The sequence below is a fragment of the Pelodiscus sinensis genome, chromosome 14 (genome assembly GCF_052426305.1).
Source record: "Pelodiscus sinensis isolate ZL-2025 chromosome 14, ASM5242630v1, whole genome shotgun sequence".
Taxonomy (NCBI): Eukaryota; Metazoa; Chordata; order Testudines; family Trionychidae; genus Pelodiscus; species Pelodiscus sinensis.
In genome coordinates this window covers 9,439,073-9,459,840 of record NC_143065.1, presented here as the reverse complement: position 1 = coordinate 9,459,840, position 20,768 = coordinate 9,439,073, and the positions used below count along the sequence as shown (strand labels likewise).

General features: G+C 48.6%; 1 protein-coding gene across 11 annotated transcripts in view; it reads right to left on the bottom strand.

Moving 5' to 3' along the window:
• Positions 1 to 20,768, bottom strand: part of MYO9A (myosin IXA) — a 309,520-nt gene that overhangs the window by 51,908 nt on the left and 236,844 nt on the right. For all 11 annotated transcript variants that reach the window (XM_075897519.2, XM_075897517.2, XM_089781943.1 and 8 more), the window contains 6 exons: positions 17,330 to 17,405; positions 10,365 to 10,508; positions 9,467 to 9,506; positions 7,699 to 7,821; positions 3,025 to 3,105; positions 1,101 to 1,211 (listed from right to left, as the gene is read on the bottom strand). In XM_075897519.2, coding sequence (XP_075753634.2) covers positions 1,101 to 1,211; positions 3,025 to 3,105; positions 7,699 to 7,821; positions 9,467 to 9,506; positions 10,365 to 10,508; positions 17,330 to 17,405 — 575 coding nt within the window. The remainder of the gene's footprint in view (positions 1 to 1,100; positions 1,212 to 3,024; positions 3,106 to 7,698; positions 7,822 to 9,466; positions 9,507 to 10,364; positions 10,509 to 17,329; positions 17,406 to 20,768) is intronic.

The window sequence follows — 20,768 nt, the reverse complement described above, 5'->3', positions numbered from 1 at the left end:
GAGCTGTTGATGAAAGAACACCCCAACACAACACAAAAAGAACAGAACATGGACAAAGAAATATTGCCCTTGAATAAGCAAGTCTGTGTGACCCAAGGCAGCTCCCTGGTGCTGGGAGGGTGGGGTACCACTGCACAATGTCTATATGCCTCCGGAACTTGCAGAATACGGCAGGAAATGCTAGCGCCTGAGTAAGGCTGAAAAATCAGGTGAGTGGCTGAAAAGTCAGCTTTACTGAAAGGGAAAAAACCAGAAACAAGTAAGAGGAGGCTGCCCGTATGAACTGATTTCTAAACTCAAGAGCTTGGCTCACATTTATCAGGCAAAAAACCCTCCCTGCCGAGATCTCCGTAATAAACAAAATTAAGAAAAAGCGATTGAAAAAAGATTCGCTGAATAGAAAATCAACCCAGAACTATTCCTCTCTGTTGATATGAATGGTGGAACCACCAGCCCTCGAGGTGTTTCAGTCCCAGCCTGACACAGCCCTGGCTGGGATGATGGAGTTGGGATTGGTCCTGCCTTGGGCAGGGGGCTGGTCTTGATGCCTCCTGAGATCTCTGCCAACCCTGGGATTCTATATGACCCAATAGCAGTTTAGACAGGATTTTGCTTGGTTGAGGAACAGGGTCGGTTCTGCTCGTCTCTGTAGCTGATGTTACAGCCATCTACCTCTAAGAGGTCCAGCAATCTTAGCACATTCGAATTTTTCTTCCGGAAATATGGATCAACTCCTTTCTAGGTCACAGAGTGGCTGAGTGAATTCATTCTGGCATCTAGTGAACATCGCTCGACTTTAGATAGATGTGCACCACTGTGCGTGGAAATGGGGTTCACGTTTCCATGCAAACTAGCGTGTGACTGTCAGTCTGGGTTCAGAACTGGAATAGCCGAGGCTTTGCATATTAGAACTCAGGCTGGGCTGGCCTAGCAGCCCCTGCATAGGACTGCACTCCATGTCTGGTTCCAGCCAGCAGCGATATTACTCATTCACTCTAAAATCACCAGGATTTCAAAATCAGGGGGTGCACAAAAAATGGGCCAACTCGATCTGCCAGAATATGCCGAACCAAATCAACCTCCAAAGCCCCGCGCCTGACCTGGAAGGAGTATTTGCAGCTGTACCCAGACTGCCGAATTCGAACCGTCTCGAGCATTCCTGTGTATCGCAGCTGCCTTAGCACCAGGTTGTCGTTGAACCGCAGGGGGAGCTGAAAGAGAAGAGCAGACGGACCATGACACTTCACCCAGCCACAAATAGTTCATGAAACTCACAAGTCCCTACAGCCGACTGAGGGCATGACACACACACGTTGCCAACCCTACGATGGACTCCCAACATTGGCCCATGACCACCAACATGTTTATTACGGAACAGCCCCAGGAAGAAAATGGCTTTAAGTGTTATTGATCTGGCTGGATTTTAAAAGGTGATCTAGTGCAGACAGACTCCATTATTCCACAAGCCAGGCCCTTTCATTCCAGCGCTGCTTATAGCCCATGACACCAATGCAGCTTCTAAAAATTAGTCCAATTCTGCAACCGTTGCATTTGGCAGAGGAAAACTGCACAATTCCCCCACCCTGCAGGACTGAAAACTATAGAGGGAAAATGTCACGTATAACTGACTTCATTGGATAATGAGGTGTACTGTGAAAGTATCTTCCTTCTTCAATTACCATTTCAGATGGATTATTTTTAAATTCAAGCTGGAAGCCTTAGTGCTCGTTCGTGGCAGACATGAATTCCAATTCGGTAAGCTCTCTATAATGTCACCGAAGGTAAGGACTTCAAAGGAGCCCTCTCAATTTAGTATTTATATGACGACCAGAAGGGTCATTTTGGTTTATCAAGTAAGAACAACATTACACACAAACAACGCCTCCGTACACACGGACTTCTCCAGAACGTCCTTTTTCTTCCTTTTAGCCAAGCAGAACCATTTCACATGCACTGAGCAGTTCCAAGTTGTGGTGGGTTTTACCCAGCCGCGTAAGAATGCAGGTGAAACTGTATCCTAAGAAAGAGCTCATTCTCCAGGCCGGCAGCTGCTCTGAGAGATCCTCTTTGGTATCAGGTTCTGGGATTCCCAGGAAACCCCAATGGGTCACTGGGACCCATCTGGGGCAGCATGTTTGGTGTTTGTGGTAGCTAAAGAAGCAACGATTAGCGACAGTGTATCTAAGCATTGCAGCTGCCAGGGTTCATGACAACAAACCGTCAAAACAACAAAACCTTACAGATCATTGTACATCACAGTATCTAACATAGAATCAGAGAACACTAGGACTGGAAGGGACCTTGAGAGATCATCAAGTCTAGTCCCCTGCCCTCACGGCGGGACCAAGCAGCATCTAGATCATCCCTGTCAGGTCTAACTTGCTCTTAAATATCTCCAGTGGTGGCGATTCCACAACCTCCCCAGGCAATTTATTCCAGTGTTTAACCACCCTGACCAGTAGGAAGTTTTCCCCAATGTCCAACCTTGCTGCAATTTAAGCCCATTGCTTCTTGTCCTGTCCTCAGAGATCAAGGAGAACAATTTTCCTCCCTCCTCCTCCTAACACCCTTTTAGGTACTTGAAAACCGCTCTCACGTCTCCTCTCAGTCTTCTCTTTTCTAAACTGAACAAGCCTGATTCCTTCAGTTTTCCCTCCTAGCTCATGTTCTCTAGACCTTTCATCATGTGTGTTGCTCTTCTCTGGACTGTTTGGAACATCACAGTGAGATCAAGACAGAGTTTGATCTTCGCCTCTTGGGGCGGCCCGTCCATATAGGCGAACTAGGCGGTCGCCTAGGGCGCCAAGTTAAATGGGGCGCCAAATGGTAGCGCAATATCATTGAGGGGTTTGGAGGTGGGGGCGCCGATTGCATGGTTCGCCTAGGGCGCCAGTTGCTGGCAGTTAGTCTAGGGCCACCCCTGCCTCCAATTGCGTTTTCTTCAGTGAGGCGGCTGGGCGGGTTCATGCAAATGCTGAGATTGGTGTTTCTGTTACCAAGCACTTGGCAGGGATAGCGCTTTACCTTTTCGGCATTAGATCGAATGCACTTGACAAAATAAGGCTCTGCTTGGCCAAGAGTCTCCATCAGCTTGTTGAGGGATGCCTGCAACAGAAAAGAAAACTTAGAAGCTGGAAAAGAGCCATATGTGAGACATACTGAAATATCAAATATTTCACCCACGACGGGACACTGAGGAAACTGACAACTTAAGAACTGCTGCTGACAGAGGAGAATCAGCTAACTCACTCAAGGGAAGCACGTTTGGTTCAAGGGCTGTTCAATTCAGCACCAGCTCCATATCAATCTCTAGACACACTAACCACGTTAAAACAATGCAGAGTCCTGTGGCACTCAAGACTTACAGATTTATCGGGGTATACACTTCCGTGGGTAAAACCAACTTCACCGGAAAGCTTATGGCCAAATAAACTGGAACATTAAGGTCTTCATATCCAACCTGCAGCCCTAACGACACTCGAGTGATTGAGACCGCAAAGATAGGAGAGTTCCCAACCCCGCCTCATACAATTAGACACCAGGTTTTAGTACTAAAGGGAAATGAGCTATGAATTGTCCTTTGCAATTCTGTATTTTGCTGGGAGGTTGCAGAGAATTCTCAGAAGACAGGTGGGGGGGGGGGGCGCTAACCACTGAGCTGCCTTGCTTGTGGTCAGAAGCCCATTCCCTGGAGGACACTGCAGGGAAAACAATCGCCTCCTTTCCTCCGTTCGCTCCATAAGCATCTGACTGCCCCAGAGGCTTTTCTTGTACTGAATCGGAGTAAGTTATCACTGGTGCATGTCTTAAAATGGAGACTCCTGGCGGGGATTGAAATGGACGAGTTGGCTGCTTTCCTTCAAATTGCTTCCTGCAGTTTGCCTGATCTCCCTTTATCCCGACTGGCCTCCCTCCCTTCGACACAGCTCACTTCACGGGGAATTCCTTCGCCTCCACAGCAGAGGGCAGGCGCAGCGTGGGGCACCTGAGGCACACAGCGCCGGAGAGCCCGCTGGGTGGCTGTACAGCAAAGGGGGAATTTAGGCCCCAGACTCCCTCCAGCTCCTGGCTCCGGCCAATCATGGGACCAGCATTTTCTGAGGCAAACGTCCGGCCACCTCACACTGCGTGGAGAAGCGTGGCGGCCTGCGTGGAAATGCCACGCCGACAGAGCGATGTTGGCTTTGCTTTTATGGTGCCATTTGCAACAAACAGTGCACAAATTAAGCTAAAATGATCTCCTATTTTTGCATTATTTCACCAGTGTGCTATGCAGAACTGGATCGATTTATTTATTTACAAGAATACCTCTAAACCATTCCTCTAAACTCACGACAATAACTACAGTGTCTACCCCTCACCTCTCAAAAACCGTTAAATGAAGCTCTGTACAAGGACGCAATCATCTTCCTTTTTGTTGAATTCCATCTTCATATCCATCATCTGCACTGCGGCTATTCACATCACAAGCTCGGTGAAACGGTGGCCTTGGCCTCCCACGTATATGCAAAGCATCTAGCACACTAACAGCACAAGCGAGGCAATGCTACATAGCAACATCAGTTAATTATGGAGCTGATTTGATTCTAATAATAGAGATACTTTAAAGGACATTCTCTGTTGTGTATGTATTGTGTGCATTATGTGAATGCACCGGTGACAGAGAAGGACCCAACCCATTTAGTTATTTTAAAGACTGAGACCATTTCTTCACTACTGGGAATATTAACGCTGCGGCGATCGATCTTTCGGAGTTCAATTTAGCAGGTCTAGTAAAGACATGCTAAATCAAATGCTGACAGCACCCGTGTCAATGCTGGTACCCCTCCATTTGACTGCTTCTGTCGACCTCTCGCTGTGGAGGTTGAATCAAGGTACATCGACTCCAGCTATGCAGTTAACATAGCTGGAGTAGCATATTTTGATTTGACCTTCCAGGTAAGTATAGACAAGGCCTTAGGGTATGTCTATATAACAGCTAGACTACTGCTGCCGGCCCTCATCAGTCAACTTAGGTTCTGAGGCTGTTTCCCTGCCATGCAAGCTTTTGAGCTTGGGCTGGAGGCTGGGCTATTGGACCCTTCCAGCCGAGCCTGGAAGTCTACACAAAAATTAAACGGCCCCTTAACCAGGACTGAGTTGGCTGGCACAGGCCAGCCATGGGTTGTTCTTTGCTGTGTAGACATATCCTTAGACTTCCCTACAATTTCTAAAATGTACTTATGGCCCTTGTGCATCTTGGGTGCTTCATGCAGCTCTACATGATTATGTCCCTGTAAAGTAACTCTTAAAATCAAACAAAAAGCTTGTTTATGTCTCAGAATAAGTACAGCATGCTGGCTGCCTTCCTCTTCCCCTCTGCTCGGAGAAATGCAGCGTGACAAACCTAATTTTATTTAGCTTTCACAAGACCCAAGTAATTGCTCATGAAAACAGTCTGGTGCAAAGCTGGGAGCCAGCTTTTTTATCAAGACCACAGCAAGAAACACAAGTGAACATAGGTTTGGGTCACACAGAGGAAACCAACATTCACCGTGTCCCATTTTGGGTGACAGATTCTGCTTTCTGGCTGCTACCCAAACAGCCAGCTGTATGGCTGCTCGGTCTCTTGTGGATTTCACAAATACCTAAACCTGATTGGAACCCCTTAGGCTACCGGGCTCAAAGTCCAGGAGAGAGCACTACAGATGCAACAAATCCCAAGGAGGAAAAAGCAAAAAGGAAGAATTCTATCACAGGGCACGGGTGCAAATGGATTTCGTTTCGGTCATGGTAGGCTGTGATAGCGATAGCTGGAAGAGCAGCTTTTTGCACAAAACACAAAATGTGGAGCAGGAGAATAAATTCTCCTCCTTCCCCTCCATTCTATGTACAGGGGATTTCATACTGCAGTGACAACAGGCCTGCCGCTGCATGAGTCACGCTCTCAAGGGGGAATATTACATTCCAAACTGGACCGGCAAGTGCAATGTGCAGTGCAGCTCTCCGTACTTATTTCTAATAAGATATTCCAGTGATCCCAATCTGAGCTTTCTCCAGGCAGACACACATGGAAACAGGATGGAGTGTGTATTTAACTTGCTGACACTGGAGTATTTTAAGGATTCCTGGTGACTATCCATGCGACTGCAGTTAGGAAACAACTGTTCTATTACCTGTAAAAGCCGGGCTGGGGCTCTTTGAGAACAGCCGCAGCAATGGGGAGAACACTCTTGTAGTTCTGCATCTAGAACCACTCGGACCGACTTATGTAGCTTTTTGTGTTTTTTAGTGGAATTTGATCAGCAAATAATTCAGAGCTACTTCTCATACAAGAGAATACACTGGAAGCAAAGCGGTGAGTATGCAGGCCTCTTGCAACATTCCCTCTTTCTCCGGGATGGGAGAGACAAGGGCATTGGTTGCATTCATGTTTTGTAGAGCACGTTTCTAAAAATTAACCAATTCCCGGAGAAACATTCTTGAAATGACCAGGATAACTAAAAGGCCTTTCTATAAACTAGACCACATGCCTGATTTTAAATGAAATTTGCTCTGTAATATTACCAAACACTTCTGCATGCATCTCAAGGCTCAACAATCATGGCTGCCAAGTCTGTATCCACTGTGACAAGGCTGGAGATTTTTTTTTTTTTTTTTTTAGATTCGGTTACCCATAATGGCAGGTTAACTGGTGCAGAAGAGTCAGTGCAGCAAATGCAAAAATATAATTAGGAAGGCCAAAATGGAATTTGAAGACGATCAAGCCAAAAACTCAAGCAAACATTTTTAGGTACATCAGAGCAAGAAACCTGCTAAAAACGGGGCCATCGAACAATCGAGATGCCATAGGAGTTCTCAAGGATGATAAGGTCACTGCGGAGAATTGAAATGAATTATTTGCATCTGTCTTCAGGGCTGAGGACATGAGGCAGATTCCCAAACCTGAGACATTCTTTGTAGGAGGAAGTGCCCCAGACTGATGTGTCAATATCAATTTATTGCAAAACCTCCTCTAAACTGAACAGTAACAAGTCACCAGGGCCAGATGGCACTCACCAGCTGAAGGAACTCACATGTGAAATTGCGGAACTACTAACTGGTTTGTATCCTCTCTTTTAAATCATTTTCTGTAGCTAATATGATGCCAATTGTTAAAAAGGGCTCTAGGGATGATCCTGGCAATCACAGGCTAAGTCTGATTTCAGTACCAGGCAGACTGGATGAAATTACAGTAACGAACAGAACACACAGATGAACGTAATTTCTTGGGGGGTAAGTCAACATGGTTTCTGTAAAGGGAAATCAGGCCTCACCAATCTACTAGAGCTCTTTGAAGGGGTCAACAAGCATATTCACAAAGGGATCCAGTGGCTATAGTGTACTTAGATTTCTAGAAAGCATTTCCTCCATCTTACTTTCTTATTTCCATCCCACTGCTTTTTGTTATACTCATCCTAAGTCATTTACTGCCCCCACTTTGTATTTTCATCCTTTATCTATCAGCGGACTGTTATGTCCCCTCTAAGTCACTGCTTAGCCAAGCTCCACACACATAGCTGGTGTTGTGTTCTGAGCAGGGCTGAGGAAGAGAGCTGGGGGCCTGTGAGAGCCGTCCTTCGCACCTGGGGGCCCATGCTGGTGTCTGTCTGGACCGTGTCCAGGACCAGCTCGCTTTTCTCAGGCGCTTATTCACCTCTGGAGCACACTGGAAATTACCTGGAACTGTGCACTGATGCTGGGGGGTTTCTTCTTCTTGTGGAGGTGGAGCAGAGACTTTGTGATGCGATCGTGCAGCGTCAGGTTAGTTAGGTGCTTGAGAGATTTCACCTCCAACAAGTGCTGCCAAAAACCCCAAACAAACCAAGAGAGTTTTAGACAAAGAGAACTTGGACTGCATGCAGCTCACTTCTGCCCACCACCCAGCTATTCCCCAGGGCTCCCTTAGGCACTGACTACGTGATGCCCCTGAAAACATCCAGGGAGCAATTCACGCCTAGGAATGGTCACAGTAGCCCCAGCCGGTCACTGTACCCACTCGATAGAAAGTCCCTGTTCCGAAGAGCTTATAGGTGAAATACGCACACGACACGGCAGGTTTGTGTAGACCACCAGGAAAGGGTTATGGGTGGGGGGGGGGGGGGAGGGGTGAGTGACAGTCATAGTTAAAGATGAAAAAAGGAGTCCACCCGCTTGAAGCGTACAGTTCTCAAACCAGCTATTTAACCAATCCAAATCACTAACAACCAAGACTCAGGTCTCTGCTTATTTAGCTGCAAGTTGTGTTGCCAAAGGGCAGCATCAGTACAGATTTTCCCTTTTGCCCCTAGAGGAGAAGCAACGCCTGATTGTTTGTCCTCTGCCTTTTAATGCACAAACATAGATCGCCCTGTTCAAGCGACAGCAACCATGCTGCTGCTTCGGAGAATATCTCTGTATCAGACACTGCCCTACTACAGCCACGCTCAATCCCTGCCAGCTCCTCCACGTTACTGTGGTGCAGTCTCAGGCATTTCATGAATGCCGACGGCTCACGATGATTCTTGATGGGTCTGTGATTTGGTTTGCTCGCCCCTTGAGATGAAGCAAAACCATTTAATTCTCCCATCTGCCCAGAACCAGAGTCAACAAAACGAGAGGAGAAGTCTTTGTATTTTCAAGTCATGGACCCTCAAAAGTATTCTGAGGTTACATGCTGCTGTTATATTTAATTAAATATAATTCTTACTGGAAAGTGCACCGCACAAACCGGACAGATTTTAAATCAAAGCAGTGTTGGTAATGACTATACAATGCTATAATATGTCACTACAGACAGCGAATCTCTTCTCACCCTACGCCTTCAGGCACAGAGAGTCCTGCCCAAAAATAAACACCAGGAATGCTAGAGATGGACCTTAAATAGAATGGTAGGTACCAAATACAGCACTCTACTATTGCAATTAACAATCTGTCAGCTTTTCCCTAGGAAAGGAAATCTCCACCATGAGGGTAGATGAGCTGGAATCTGCTCTGTATATGCCAAGTCCAAAGGAGTTTAGTGATCCCTGGACATTTCTTTGCATTTAGAGACTTAAATTGAGGGGGGCCCAGCAAACACACACGCAGGCCTCTTTCAACCCTTGGGGCAATATTTTCTCTTTTGGGGTTTCTTGTAACTTCACAAAAGACAAGTAAAAAAGACCAGCATTGGAGCAGGAAGGGATCTACAGTTGACCCCCCTGCCACCGAGAAAGCGCTAACTTCCATTTCCATAAAATAACCCCCTCAAAGGGAGCCAGCTGACGTTGATTTGTGCAGCTCTCATACGACAATAGGCACTTGAGAAGCCACACTTTAGAGAGGCATAGTTGACTCTGCACTGGCACCCCTCCACCCGACAAAGTATACAGCGCGCACAAGCTAACCTTTCATGGCAGTGCCTGTAGCACCATGTGCACCTGACGCACGCCAGGGACAAGAGGAGCAATCCTGTTTGTTCACTCACCTTTGGGAGACTGGGTTTGGCTTTGACGTTCTTGTTTCGCCTGAGGAGATAATAAAAGGGCCACAATGAGACAGGCAGGAGGTTACAGAACGGGATTACCCATTTCCTGCTACGCTGTCATTTTAGCCCTCGTGGCAGAAGCTGGGAGTTCCCATTAGGGAAAGCCAATATGGTGAGCATTAGGGCCAACAGCAAAATAGCCATGTCAGAAAGAACTGAGGCTACAGGCGGCAGGACAGAGAGCGTAGAAACACCTTGATTAGCAGGATGGATATGCACAAGTCAATGAAAGATCCTTTAAGCCTGTTCTTAGCATTGTTTTCCGGTAAGCTGCAAACTAGCCAGGTTTAATACACATTCCACATACCCTTCCCCTCCATGTTTGCCTGCGTGTCTCAGAGGGGGGAGGGAGGTGAACCCATTTTGGATGGTTACAGACAGGAAATAACGGGGTAGTTGACAGCTTGTGAAGAACAGTGAGAGAGGGGCTGAGGAGAACAGATTCACCCATCTGCTTTGACACACCACTTATCTCTGGCGAGCCTGGCAGCCTCCTCTGAGGCCTATGAGGAAGTTGTGCTCTAAATCACCAATGGGGGTTAATAAAGGGCCCCTCAGAAGATCACCCTCCCCCCATCTAGCACCAGGGACCCAGCTAGTGGAAAAGCCCCCTAGTGGAGAGAAGTGGTGCTCTCCGCCCAGAATGCCAAGATCACCCTGACATACACCGTGTTGCCTCGCCTTGGACCGTCTGAGCTGGCACTCAGCCTTTGTGCACTAGCACCATGTTGTGCTGCCGCCGCCCTTCTCATGCCCCGGCAGCTCACGGTTTTGTTACTACCCGGGCAGCTCAGCAGCCGCACGGCACGAGGCCCAAACCCGCCCCTTTTATACTCACATGAGGATGCCGTGGGCCCGCTCCAGGAGCTTGCTGTTGGTTGAATTAACAAATATCCCATCTTTGTCTAGGAAGGAGCTGGGACCGGAGACTCGGCTTTGTCGGACGCCCACCCTACCAGGCCAGCCGACTCCATAGGCATCGCTGCAACGAGACACGGGTCAGTCACAACGAGCACTTGAAAACCACGTCTAATACAAAAGGAAGCTTTGACACGCATCACGGCAATGGCGGCACGGCGCTAAATTAGCAGGCTATAACCTCATGTGATTAGAAGACAGCACTCACCAATTTTCCCCTGCACTGTTCATTCACTCCCACACAAAACAGAGACATCATCCGTTCGCCTACTGGCATTTTAAAGCACTGTTAGACTAAAGCCTTTGTAAAACAAGGTGCTGTCACCATTTGGCCGAGCAGGAGCACTGCAGCTATTGGCAGGGGAAGCAGAGGTCTGGAGGATGCTGCAGTACCCCCAGGTACTAGGCACCCCAGTTCCATGCCCCTGCTGCCCAGTGTCCCGGCCACCAGCCCTATGCCCCTGTGGCCTGGTCATCAGCTCCCCACGTGCTGCTTGGCCCCACCGCCCGCTCCACTCTGAGGCAAAGTACTTGGACTGGTCAGGCAAGGAAGGAGCCTGGCAATGGGCTACCAGGAGGCGGTGCCGACAGACCAGAGGGTTTAGAAGCCCATTGAGGCTGCAAGACTGCAGATGCCGTCGCCCTTGCTCGTACTGGACACCCCGGGGTCAGTGCCACCAACACTGGGTTTCCCACCCAGCATGGGGAGCGCATGGCAGGGCCTGCTCCATCCCAGAGGCTGACAATAGCACTCTTCCTGGAGGAGCAGGCGTCTCCTCAAAGACTCAGGGGTCGTGCTCAGGCTTCTCTGGGCAGAGGGGAGGAGGGCTGTGGCTCCAGCGGAGGGAGAGGGATTGGAGGGATCTTGTGGCTCCAACCACAGGAGGAGGGAGGGAGATGCAGGTGGAAGGAGCGTAGCCAGGGGCTAGCCTCCTCAAAGGGGCTCTACCTGCTGCCCACCTGCTCAGGCCGGCAATTTAACCCCTCAGGCAATTGAAAAGGGCCTGGCGTGTTTCCTGGATGCCACTGCGAGGGCTGTGGGCCCTTTTAAAAAACCTGGGCACCTGAGCAATTGCTCCCTTTGTCCCCCGCTCTGTCAGCGGGCATGCTACTGCTCACGCTAAGGGGGCCAGGCGGGTGGGCTAACGCTCACGCTCAGGGGGCCAGGCGGGTGGGCTAACGGTCACGCTCAGGGGGCCAGGCGGGTGGGCTAACGCTCACGCTCAGGGGGCCAGGCGGGTGGGCTAACGCTCACGCTCAGGGGGCCAGGCGGGTGGGCTAACGGTCACGCTCAGGGCGCCAGGCGGCTGGCCTAACGCTCACGCTCAGGGGGCCAGGCGGGTGGGCTAACGCTCACGCTCAGGGCGCCAGGCGGGTGGGCTAACGCTCACGCTCAGGGGGCCAGGCGGGTGGCCTAACGCTCACGCTCAGGGCGCCAGGCGGGTGGGCTAACGGTCACGCTCAGGGCGCCAGGCGGGTGGGCTAACGGTCACGCTCAGGGCGCCAGGCGGCTGGCCTAACGCTCACGCTCAGGGCGCCAGGCGGCTGGCCTAACGCTCACGCTCAGGGCGCCAGGCGGGTGGGCTAACCGTCACGCTCAGGGCGCCAGGCGGGTGGGCTAACGCTCACGCTCAGGGCGCCAGGCGGGTGGGCTAACGCTCACGCTCAGGGGGCCAGGCGGGTGGGCTAACGCTCACGCTCAGGGCGCCAGGCGGGTGGGCTAACGCTCACGCTCAGGGCGCCAGGCGGGTGGGCTAACGCTCACGCTCAGGGCGCCAGGCGGGTGGGCTAACGCTCACGCTCAGGGCGCCAGGCGGCTGGCCTAACGCTCACGCTCAGGGCGCCAGGCGGGTGGGCTAACGCTCACGCTCAGGGCGCCAGGCGGGTGGGCTAACGCTCACGCTCAGGGCGCCAGGCGGGTGGGCTAACACTCATGCCAAGGACACCATCTATATAGAAACAGATCAATTACATCAAAGATGGAAGATTGGGAGGTTAAGCAACACACAGAGCTCCCAGTGCAACCCCAGGCAGGAAGAAGGAGCAGGGGGCGGTGGAGGTGATAATACCGCATAGAACCAGGGAGATCATGACCATCACGCACACGCACAGTTCCCCTGGGTACCGGCAAGCAGAATTCTCCAGCTCCAGCGCGATGGGTGCGCACCCCGGTGGAGCACAGGGCTGCATCTACTCCAAGAGGGAACAAATTTCCAGGGGGTTTTAAAGAAGATTTTATGGGAATTTTATCCTCTGTGATTATATTTTGGATGCAAATATAAACAGTGGCATGTACCCCAGCAACCCTGGTCATCGGGGTTAAGGAGTCACAAAGCAAAACAGATGGTTTGAAGAGGCTGATCTGCAGCGAATCTTCTCCCATTTCTGCACCATTAATCAACATAAAGCAGTTTCTGTTGCACTGGAAATAAAGCCACCCTGCCAGGCCTTGGCTAGTAAGAGCATGTTTTTAATAATCAGGGGCTGCTTCAGGCTCTTTGCAGACATGCTGCCTTGCCTTGGCTTCAGTGAAGCTTTTTTGCCTCCAGCTGCCGGAGCACTCCTGTGGAAACCACAAACCCACGGCTCTGGAGGAGAGCTGAAGGATGTGGATTCATCAGAATCTGTAGCTACTTCAGGCATGATGTCATGGCTCAGATTTGCGTTCAACACGATGGCTCAGGCTACACTGCAGGGCGCTAGCCACATGGGGAAGAGGAAACTTAGGGTTTCAATTTAACTCCAGAAAAAATGATTAATGGCTCAGGCATTAAGTTTCAGAAATCACTGACGTGATAACCAGAAGGGAAGAATGATTGTTTGGAGTATGACCATCCTCCAGGTTGAACCCTTCTAGTCCGGCACCCGACTGGAGAATCTGCTGGACCACGGGAGGTCAATATTGTCTAGCTGCATTACCAGCACAGCCACTGCTTGCTGGGCTCTGAGAAGACATGCAGGGGTAAATTGGTGCTAAAGAAGAACACAGAACTCCGACAGCCAGGACTGGTGGTTGTAAACAAACTTTATGGGACCATGGGAAACATGGCCACGTGATAAGTGGACATCTGGCTCACTTAAAACATGCCAGACCACGGATACTGCCAGACCAGAAACTGCCAGACTAAAGAGGTTCAACCTGTAGTTGGAGAGAGACTTCTAATTAGCTACCTTACAGTCCTCCCCCCAGTTACACCATTAGGTGGATCGTTATCTTTATTTCTGTAGACAGCGTTTTGTATGTGGTAACTGTTGACATTACATTAAAAACCTGCACAACTTAAAGTCGATAATATTAATAAAAATAATAGACATTTGTTTTCAACATAAAAATCAACCGCGGAGAGTGATATTAAAATTAGACCCATGTATTGGCGTGGCAGAATTCTATTTTTATTTTCATTCCTAAGTGCAGCAGATAATTTTTTTTTTTTTAAACGTTCACAGTTTGTGAAATTATGAGCAGGGTCAAACAATGTTTAAGGAGAGAGGACGTGGATAGACACAAAGATAAGGCTTTATAAATTGTTAAATTGTCAGCATCACATCAAAATATACCCAGTAAATATCCTTAAAACAAGAAATCGCACCCAGTTTTCACTATGCATTCACTAGGGATGTGAAAGGTTAACCGGTAAGTATCACCCTTAGTGGGTGATGGTTACTAGTTCCAGTTAACCATTAACTGGGAGGGGCTGGGGCAGGCAGGAGCTGCTCCTGCATCCAGAGCAGCCTCTGTCCACTGGGAACTCGAGTGCCCTGCAGGAAGGGACTGCTTGGGTCAGGTGGGAGCAGACCCTGTGGAGGGGGTAGGGTGTTCCAGCCTGACCTTGGCAGGTTGGGGGGGCGGTGTGTTAGCAGCCTCCTCATCTGTGCCACCTTTAATCAGTTTAACCGGTTAACCCACTGAGCAGGATTTTTCAGCCCTAGCATTTAGTACTTTTGCAATGGGTCTAATGCAAAAGTCTAAATCCCACAGTTGTGACTTGGATTTTTCCTATTTTACGCCTTTGAAAATTTGGATCATTCTAGATGGACGTAGTTTTTTCAGTCTGCGTAAGTACAGCAAAACTGACTTGACCAACAATTGCCAGGATAAACCTAACCCTTCCAAGCCTACATGTGTTCAGACTAACACGGCTACATTTCTATTACTATTCTACATGTGTTCAGTCATTGCATTTTTTATTTAAACACCTTCAGAGATGCTGCAGGCTATTTTGGGGAGGGAAAGGAAGAGAAAATATGTCATGGCTCAGTAGCTTACTATGCCTTGTGGAACCACAGACTATGCACCGTGCAGGGACTACTAAGTACTGGGATAGAGAGGCAGGCACTAGTCCTGATACCTTCAATATGTGCTTTCTTGGCCAGCCACGGAACAAATTCCAGCACAGTTAATAAAGCAAGGTCCAGAGCAGCAAACCAGTAACTCTGAGTCAATGTGGGAGGACAGTTGCCATGGTCCCCCAAATCTTTTCCATCCATGCACGGACTAAATTTTTATGTGCACAGAGGCATCTGCAAATGTGCACCACCAGTAGAAACAAAACTTAGCTGTGGGTGCTCTGCTAATCAGCTGGGCAGCATCTGAATCCCTCCTGAGCGACAGGCAGCTCTGTTAGTGATGAAAACATTATAGGACCCCCGCCTCTGTGGCAGAGAGATAGGAGAAAAGTGGGAATGGATGACAGTAGGATAGTCAATGCCCCTTGGCTTGAAATGTCACTTAGGGCAAATGAGAAAGGTGCAATGGTTCTATAGTAGGGCTCTTTTCAAAGTACCACATGTCGTGGTACGGTTGACAGCCCACGTTCCCAAGTGGAGTAACAGGATGGTGCAGGCCAGGCTTCAGAGGGACTGGCCAAACGGATGTGTCTGGCGCTGCATGTACTTATTCTTGTTTCTAGCCGATGACACCAGTCTCTGCGTTAACAGCCAGATTACGGCCCCTCATTTACACCGAGTAGTACGTTATTCCTCTTAAAACGTCACTGACTTCAAAAGATAAGGGGGAGAGATCTTTCCGTAGCCTTGCCTTCTGAAGGATTCCAGGCTCCTGGATAAATTATGTCACTCGACTATTGATGAAATGATCTGTAACACAGCTGCACACGAGTTTATTGTGCCAATGGAAAATGAACTCTACAGACTGTAGAGCAGCATAGAATCCTTTTGTATTAGCTGGGCCAGTGCCACTCATGGAACATTTTCTGATCAACTCTAACACTAACAACAATGCAAAACCCAAGTGACATACACTAGGGTCACATCATCCGTTAGATTTCACCTGACATCAGGTTTTTTAGCGGAGCATTTGTTGGTACCGGGATGAAGGTAACATTTTTTGGGAGTTTTTAAAAATTATTTATTAAATAAAATTAGAAAAAGTATTCAGGCACTCAAAAGTTTACATGTCCCACTAAATCTGATGTGTTGTACTTGAATTTTTCTAAGCTTTAGCTCATAACCTGACATCCTGGGTTCTTTGACTTTCAGGGAGTGTATCTGGCATTTTGTTTTGATCTGAATAAATGCACTTGAGCAGATGACTGTGAGGAACAATGAACAAAAAAGCCCATTTTTTGGTCCCCTGTGCTCCTGATGGATTCCACTGCAGTTACACTGCGCACACACAAATTACACATCATGCCATGTACAATCACTGCACTACGACTGCACTGGTCAGAGCTGGAGCAGCCACCGCAGTGGCAGGAAAGGTTAAGGAAATAAAGAGTCTAGTCTAGAGACAGCCAGTGCACTCACGTCACACAAGAGAGTGGGCTTCCGTTCCAAGATCAGAAGCTAGAGTGTGGCCGAATGCTGTAACTGAAAATCTATCTGCGTTCTCGCCTCAGGGAAATTGTGCCAGGGACCACGCAGTGACTGTGCAGATCTATTCCTTTCCTCACCCTAGGAATGGCATTGCTTCTGCTGGGAGAGGCCTTGGCTGCCCCCACAGGACAGCGCTGGCTCTCAGGAGAAACATCTCTGACGCACACTGGGATCCGACTGGAGAGCACAGTTCTGTGGGAACAATGCTGTTCTTTGGCACCTCCAGATAAACTCAGCGATCTGAGTCTTTCATTCTGCTCCAACAGAACTGCAGAGCCTTCTGCACATTACAAAGTCTTGCTCCCTCAACTTTACCAGAGAAGAGAGCATAGGGACAGGAGAAGGTTATAAGTTCCCAGGGATACGTAACATAGATCGATAGGGAAGATCTAGAGCCCGTAATGCTAGAGAAAAGACCCTGATCTCACTAGGACTGAGCTTTGGGCAGGTCTGAGGGATGAAAGGTGGCTTCAGATCACACTGACCTTGGTCTGTGCTGGTGCTGGTCCAGCCCTTCGGTGAAATGTAAAGGCATTCAGGGCTGCTCGAGTGACACTCAGCTGCCTGCAGCCCCAGAGCACCCTGGCTGTACCCTGATGCCAAGAGCCAGGAGCCGGGGTGAAGCCCCCAGGCAAGGGAAACCCAGAGGATCTGGTCAAGCAGGCTCCCTGACATGTTGTATCACTGGAGCAGAGCAGCCAGGGCACAGAGGAGACCTAGACCTGTCTTCAAGACAGCAACAGGCCATTTAACAGGAGAGTTAATTCTGAAGATGGGCCAGAAAAATTGTTTGGGAAGGGGTGCAGGTCTCCCACGTACCCCCAATGGCTCCAGAGGCCCAGCCCTGACACCCTGCATGAGCTAGATGGAAAAATCCAGGACTGAACCACAATCGAATTTTATCATCTTGAAGAATCTCTCAAGGAAGAGCAGGTCATGGGTAAAAGAAAAAGCTGGGAAGAAACATCCACACAGCGGATTTGCAAAATTTCCAAAACATTCTCCCCCCCTGGAATTATCGTTACCTGCTAATCTGAAGAGTAGACTTACCGGGAGGGTTTCTCATTGATGGTGTTAACTCCCTGCAGATCTGAAAGGGGCGTTCTTGGGCTCTTCCGGGTAATACCTGCAGCAGCACATTAACAACAACAAGTTTTTATTCCCCTCTTTACACAAGGAAAATTAGAGCAGCAACAGCTTTTTGTTGGCTGCAAATGAAAAAGAATCTATATTTGTTATGGCGCATGCTGGGAATACACGGGAAGGGGGTCAGGGAGGAACCACGGCTGATGAAATATCGACTGAGCACTAATTTCTATCGTGTTCTCTGGCAAGGAGACATAACTTACAAGCAAGTCAGTTTGCGCCAGTCTACCTCTTCCCCCAGCACCCACCCATGTGACACGGGAACAATTTGCCAAGGGTGTTGTTTCCGCTATTTGAAAGCAAGACGGAAGGAAAACTACTGATCTCTCATGACTGGTATAAAGGTACCAGTTCATCAGCTTCCCGTCAGTCAAAACACTTCAAAGCAGTGACATGAAAAATACAGCACTAAAATAGTCAATCACTCCATCAAGAAGGGAATTGGTTGGGATAGACACAGAACTAGCTGGAGCACTACCGTTACCAGTAATTGTTTCTGATATCTCACGGCTTCTTCCCCTTCCTAAAAACAAACAGACGCTGATGTCGTGAGCGGGATGCGGTAGCGGCTCATCTGACCTTCTGCCAAAATGGAACCCTCTGATAGGGATAGCTTCAATTTCCAAGGCCTGATAAATGCGTGAGGAGAACATGGTGCAGCAGCCTTGTAGATTTTAATGGCAGATAGTTCAAATGGGTCTGCCCAAGAAGCGGAAATGGTTTGGGTACAAATGACATTAACAGAAATAAAGGAAAAGCTCTCATTACTTGTAAGCAGTGCTTTTTTTGTAAGAAAAAAGGTGCCGGTACTCTGGGGCAAACTTGAGCAAAAAAACCCCAAAAACCACCTGCACTGGGGGCCGTGGCCAATTTAAGAGCCACAGCGCCATGCTGGGAGATGGAAAAAAATGCCATGCATCCTGAGCCGCCCCAGGAAAACAGGTGCCAGTACACACGGGAGAAATCCCATTCCTTTTCTGTGGACTGGGAAAATAGGAGATGATACGCCATTCCGGGCCATACTATCACAAAAAAAGTACTGCTTGTAGGCAACAAAACAGTTCCAAATTCATTTGAAAACGAATATTCCGATCATGAAAACAGATAACTTCTTAGCTATCTGGGCTCATTCGTATGAACCAAGATACATTTGAGAAATCACGTAACATCCAGCAAGTGTGCATTATTTGCCTTGAATTCGCTCAGACTGGGGGGAGGGCGAAATGACAAATGGGGAAACTCTCAGAAGAAAGTAATTCTTAGATTTTGTTAGAAAAGACAGCTAAGAGAAAATGCAGCACTCTCTTCCCTTTAAAAATAGGGGAGTGAGTCCGGGGTCAGTGGAATGAGTTCTCGTACTCCTTGGCTGGAGTAGATAATCATACATAATATGGCCTCTTAAAAGATGAGCACGTGGAAGGAGGAAGGGATATTTTTCAGGGGAGGTGGGGGGGACTTATTAAAACCTGCAGCAGCAAGCCACTTTCGAGGCCAGGTAGGGGAGCTTGTATTGGCTTTTACTTTGGGCTTTGCAAAACAGTAACAAGCACTGAGATCCTACCACATGGAGCCATGTACGGCCATGCTAAAGGAGTCCTGGGTCCCACAAGGGACTCATTTGGAGCGTTCATTAAAGCCAATCCAGAGACACTTTCAACATACCAACATGTGGCAGTGCCCTCCTGCAGGCCTCTTGGAGCACAATTTTTTTCCCCAAACAATCCAAATCTGATTGTGGGTCTGAAGTCGATAGCTTCTAACATTCCTCCCAACCGGTCACAGCCACCATGGAGCACCCCACTCTCAGCTACGCCCAGCCTCTCCATTTGAGAGGGGTCAGAGTTAGCAAAGGACCCCTCCTTGCTCCAGCCAGGCTAAGTTCAAGGCCCTAAATTGCGACTGTCGCCAAGAGTGATAGTTGGATTGAGCCTCTTCAGTGCGGGGCCAAGAAAACCTGCCATGTTACAGCCCGTCAGGCTGGGAAATAGACCGGGGGGGGAGAGGTGATGGAAAGCCATGACAGCGCAGCAGCTGAGAACTGCAACTCTCTGTGGATGCCCAGCAGCGGCGACTGCCCCCTGAGACATGGGGCTCTGGTTTTGGCTGCCAGCGCAAACCCAAGATCTGAAACGTGAGAGGCAGGCAAAGGAGAGGGAATTCGGCCAGAGGCCTTTGAAGACGCACGAGGCAATGTCTGGGCCCAAGCCCTCCTTTACTTTTCTCCTCCTCTCACGGGGCTCTTCCTGTCTGCAGAGAAGGGTGGGAACAGGGAGAGCTGGAAAACAACGCCAGCATCTCGGAGATGCTTCCAGTATCAAATGACAGGAGACACTGGAATGGGGGGACTGGTGCTTTTATAAGAGCACATGATCCACAGTTCCTTTGCTCTCCCAGGTCCCTGCTACATGGCCGAATGCTGCTGTCCAACCAACTGTTCGCGTGTCGGATCCTGGAAAAGATGATCCAACACAAGCTGCCTTCTATTTTGAGTGCACCATGTCCTCTTCTGGTAGGCATCTGTTGTCGGCCACTGATTCCAGCACATTCCTCGCTGTCCAGAGATGTTCACAAATGCACTCTGATTTTATACTGTCCATAACTGACAAGGAGCTGCCAATACAACAACTGCTCATTAGGTGGAAATTTGCCTGTGGACAGTGCCAACCCTGCTGGGCAGCAGGCTGTGTGTGTTACCAGGGTTGCAACACAACACCTCAGACCAACTTTCAATGATTTATTTACTTTACAAAGTGGATAATCTCTTGGTGGCCACTGACTTGGTTCTCACTTGATGTTTGGTATAAATGTCTTGATTTCCTCCCAGAAACATATGGAGAAAACCTTTAATCCATTATATTTCATTTTTGTTGGAATCTTTCATAACTAGTGGCTCTCTTTTGAACAGTGACCCTTCATTGGAATACTATTTCCTAATGTTAGGGATTTATTTATCCTATTACTGCAGAGTGACCTTAAAATGAGAGTGATAAGATTACAATGACCAGAAATGTAATGGCCATAGAAGGGAAATCTTTTATGAGATGCTGAAATTATGCAGCTAAGATGGTACCAAAATGCTGCAATAGCTAGGTCTTACATAAATCTGGAAAAGAAACAGTTTTATTCTAGAATCAACTTAAAACTACACTGGAGCTTATACAATAGGTAGCAAGTGTCGTGTGCTCCAGGCAGTCTGTTCATCCACAGATTTGTCACTTGCAATGCAAAAATAAATTACAGAGGAGTACAAGCCGAGTTGAGAAATGACTGCTGCAGTAGCTCATTACAAACTTGGCTACATATGAGGAGCATAAATGCCTAAAGCGCTCTCCATCCCCCCAAA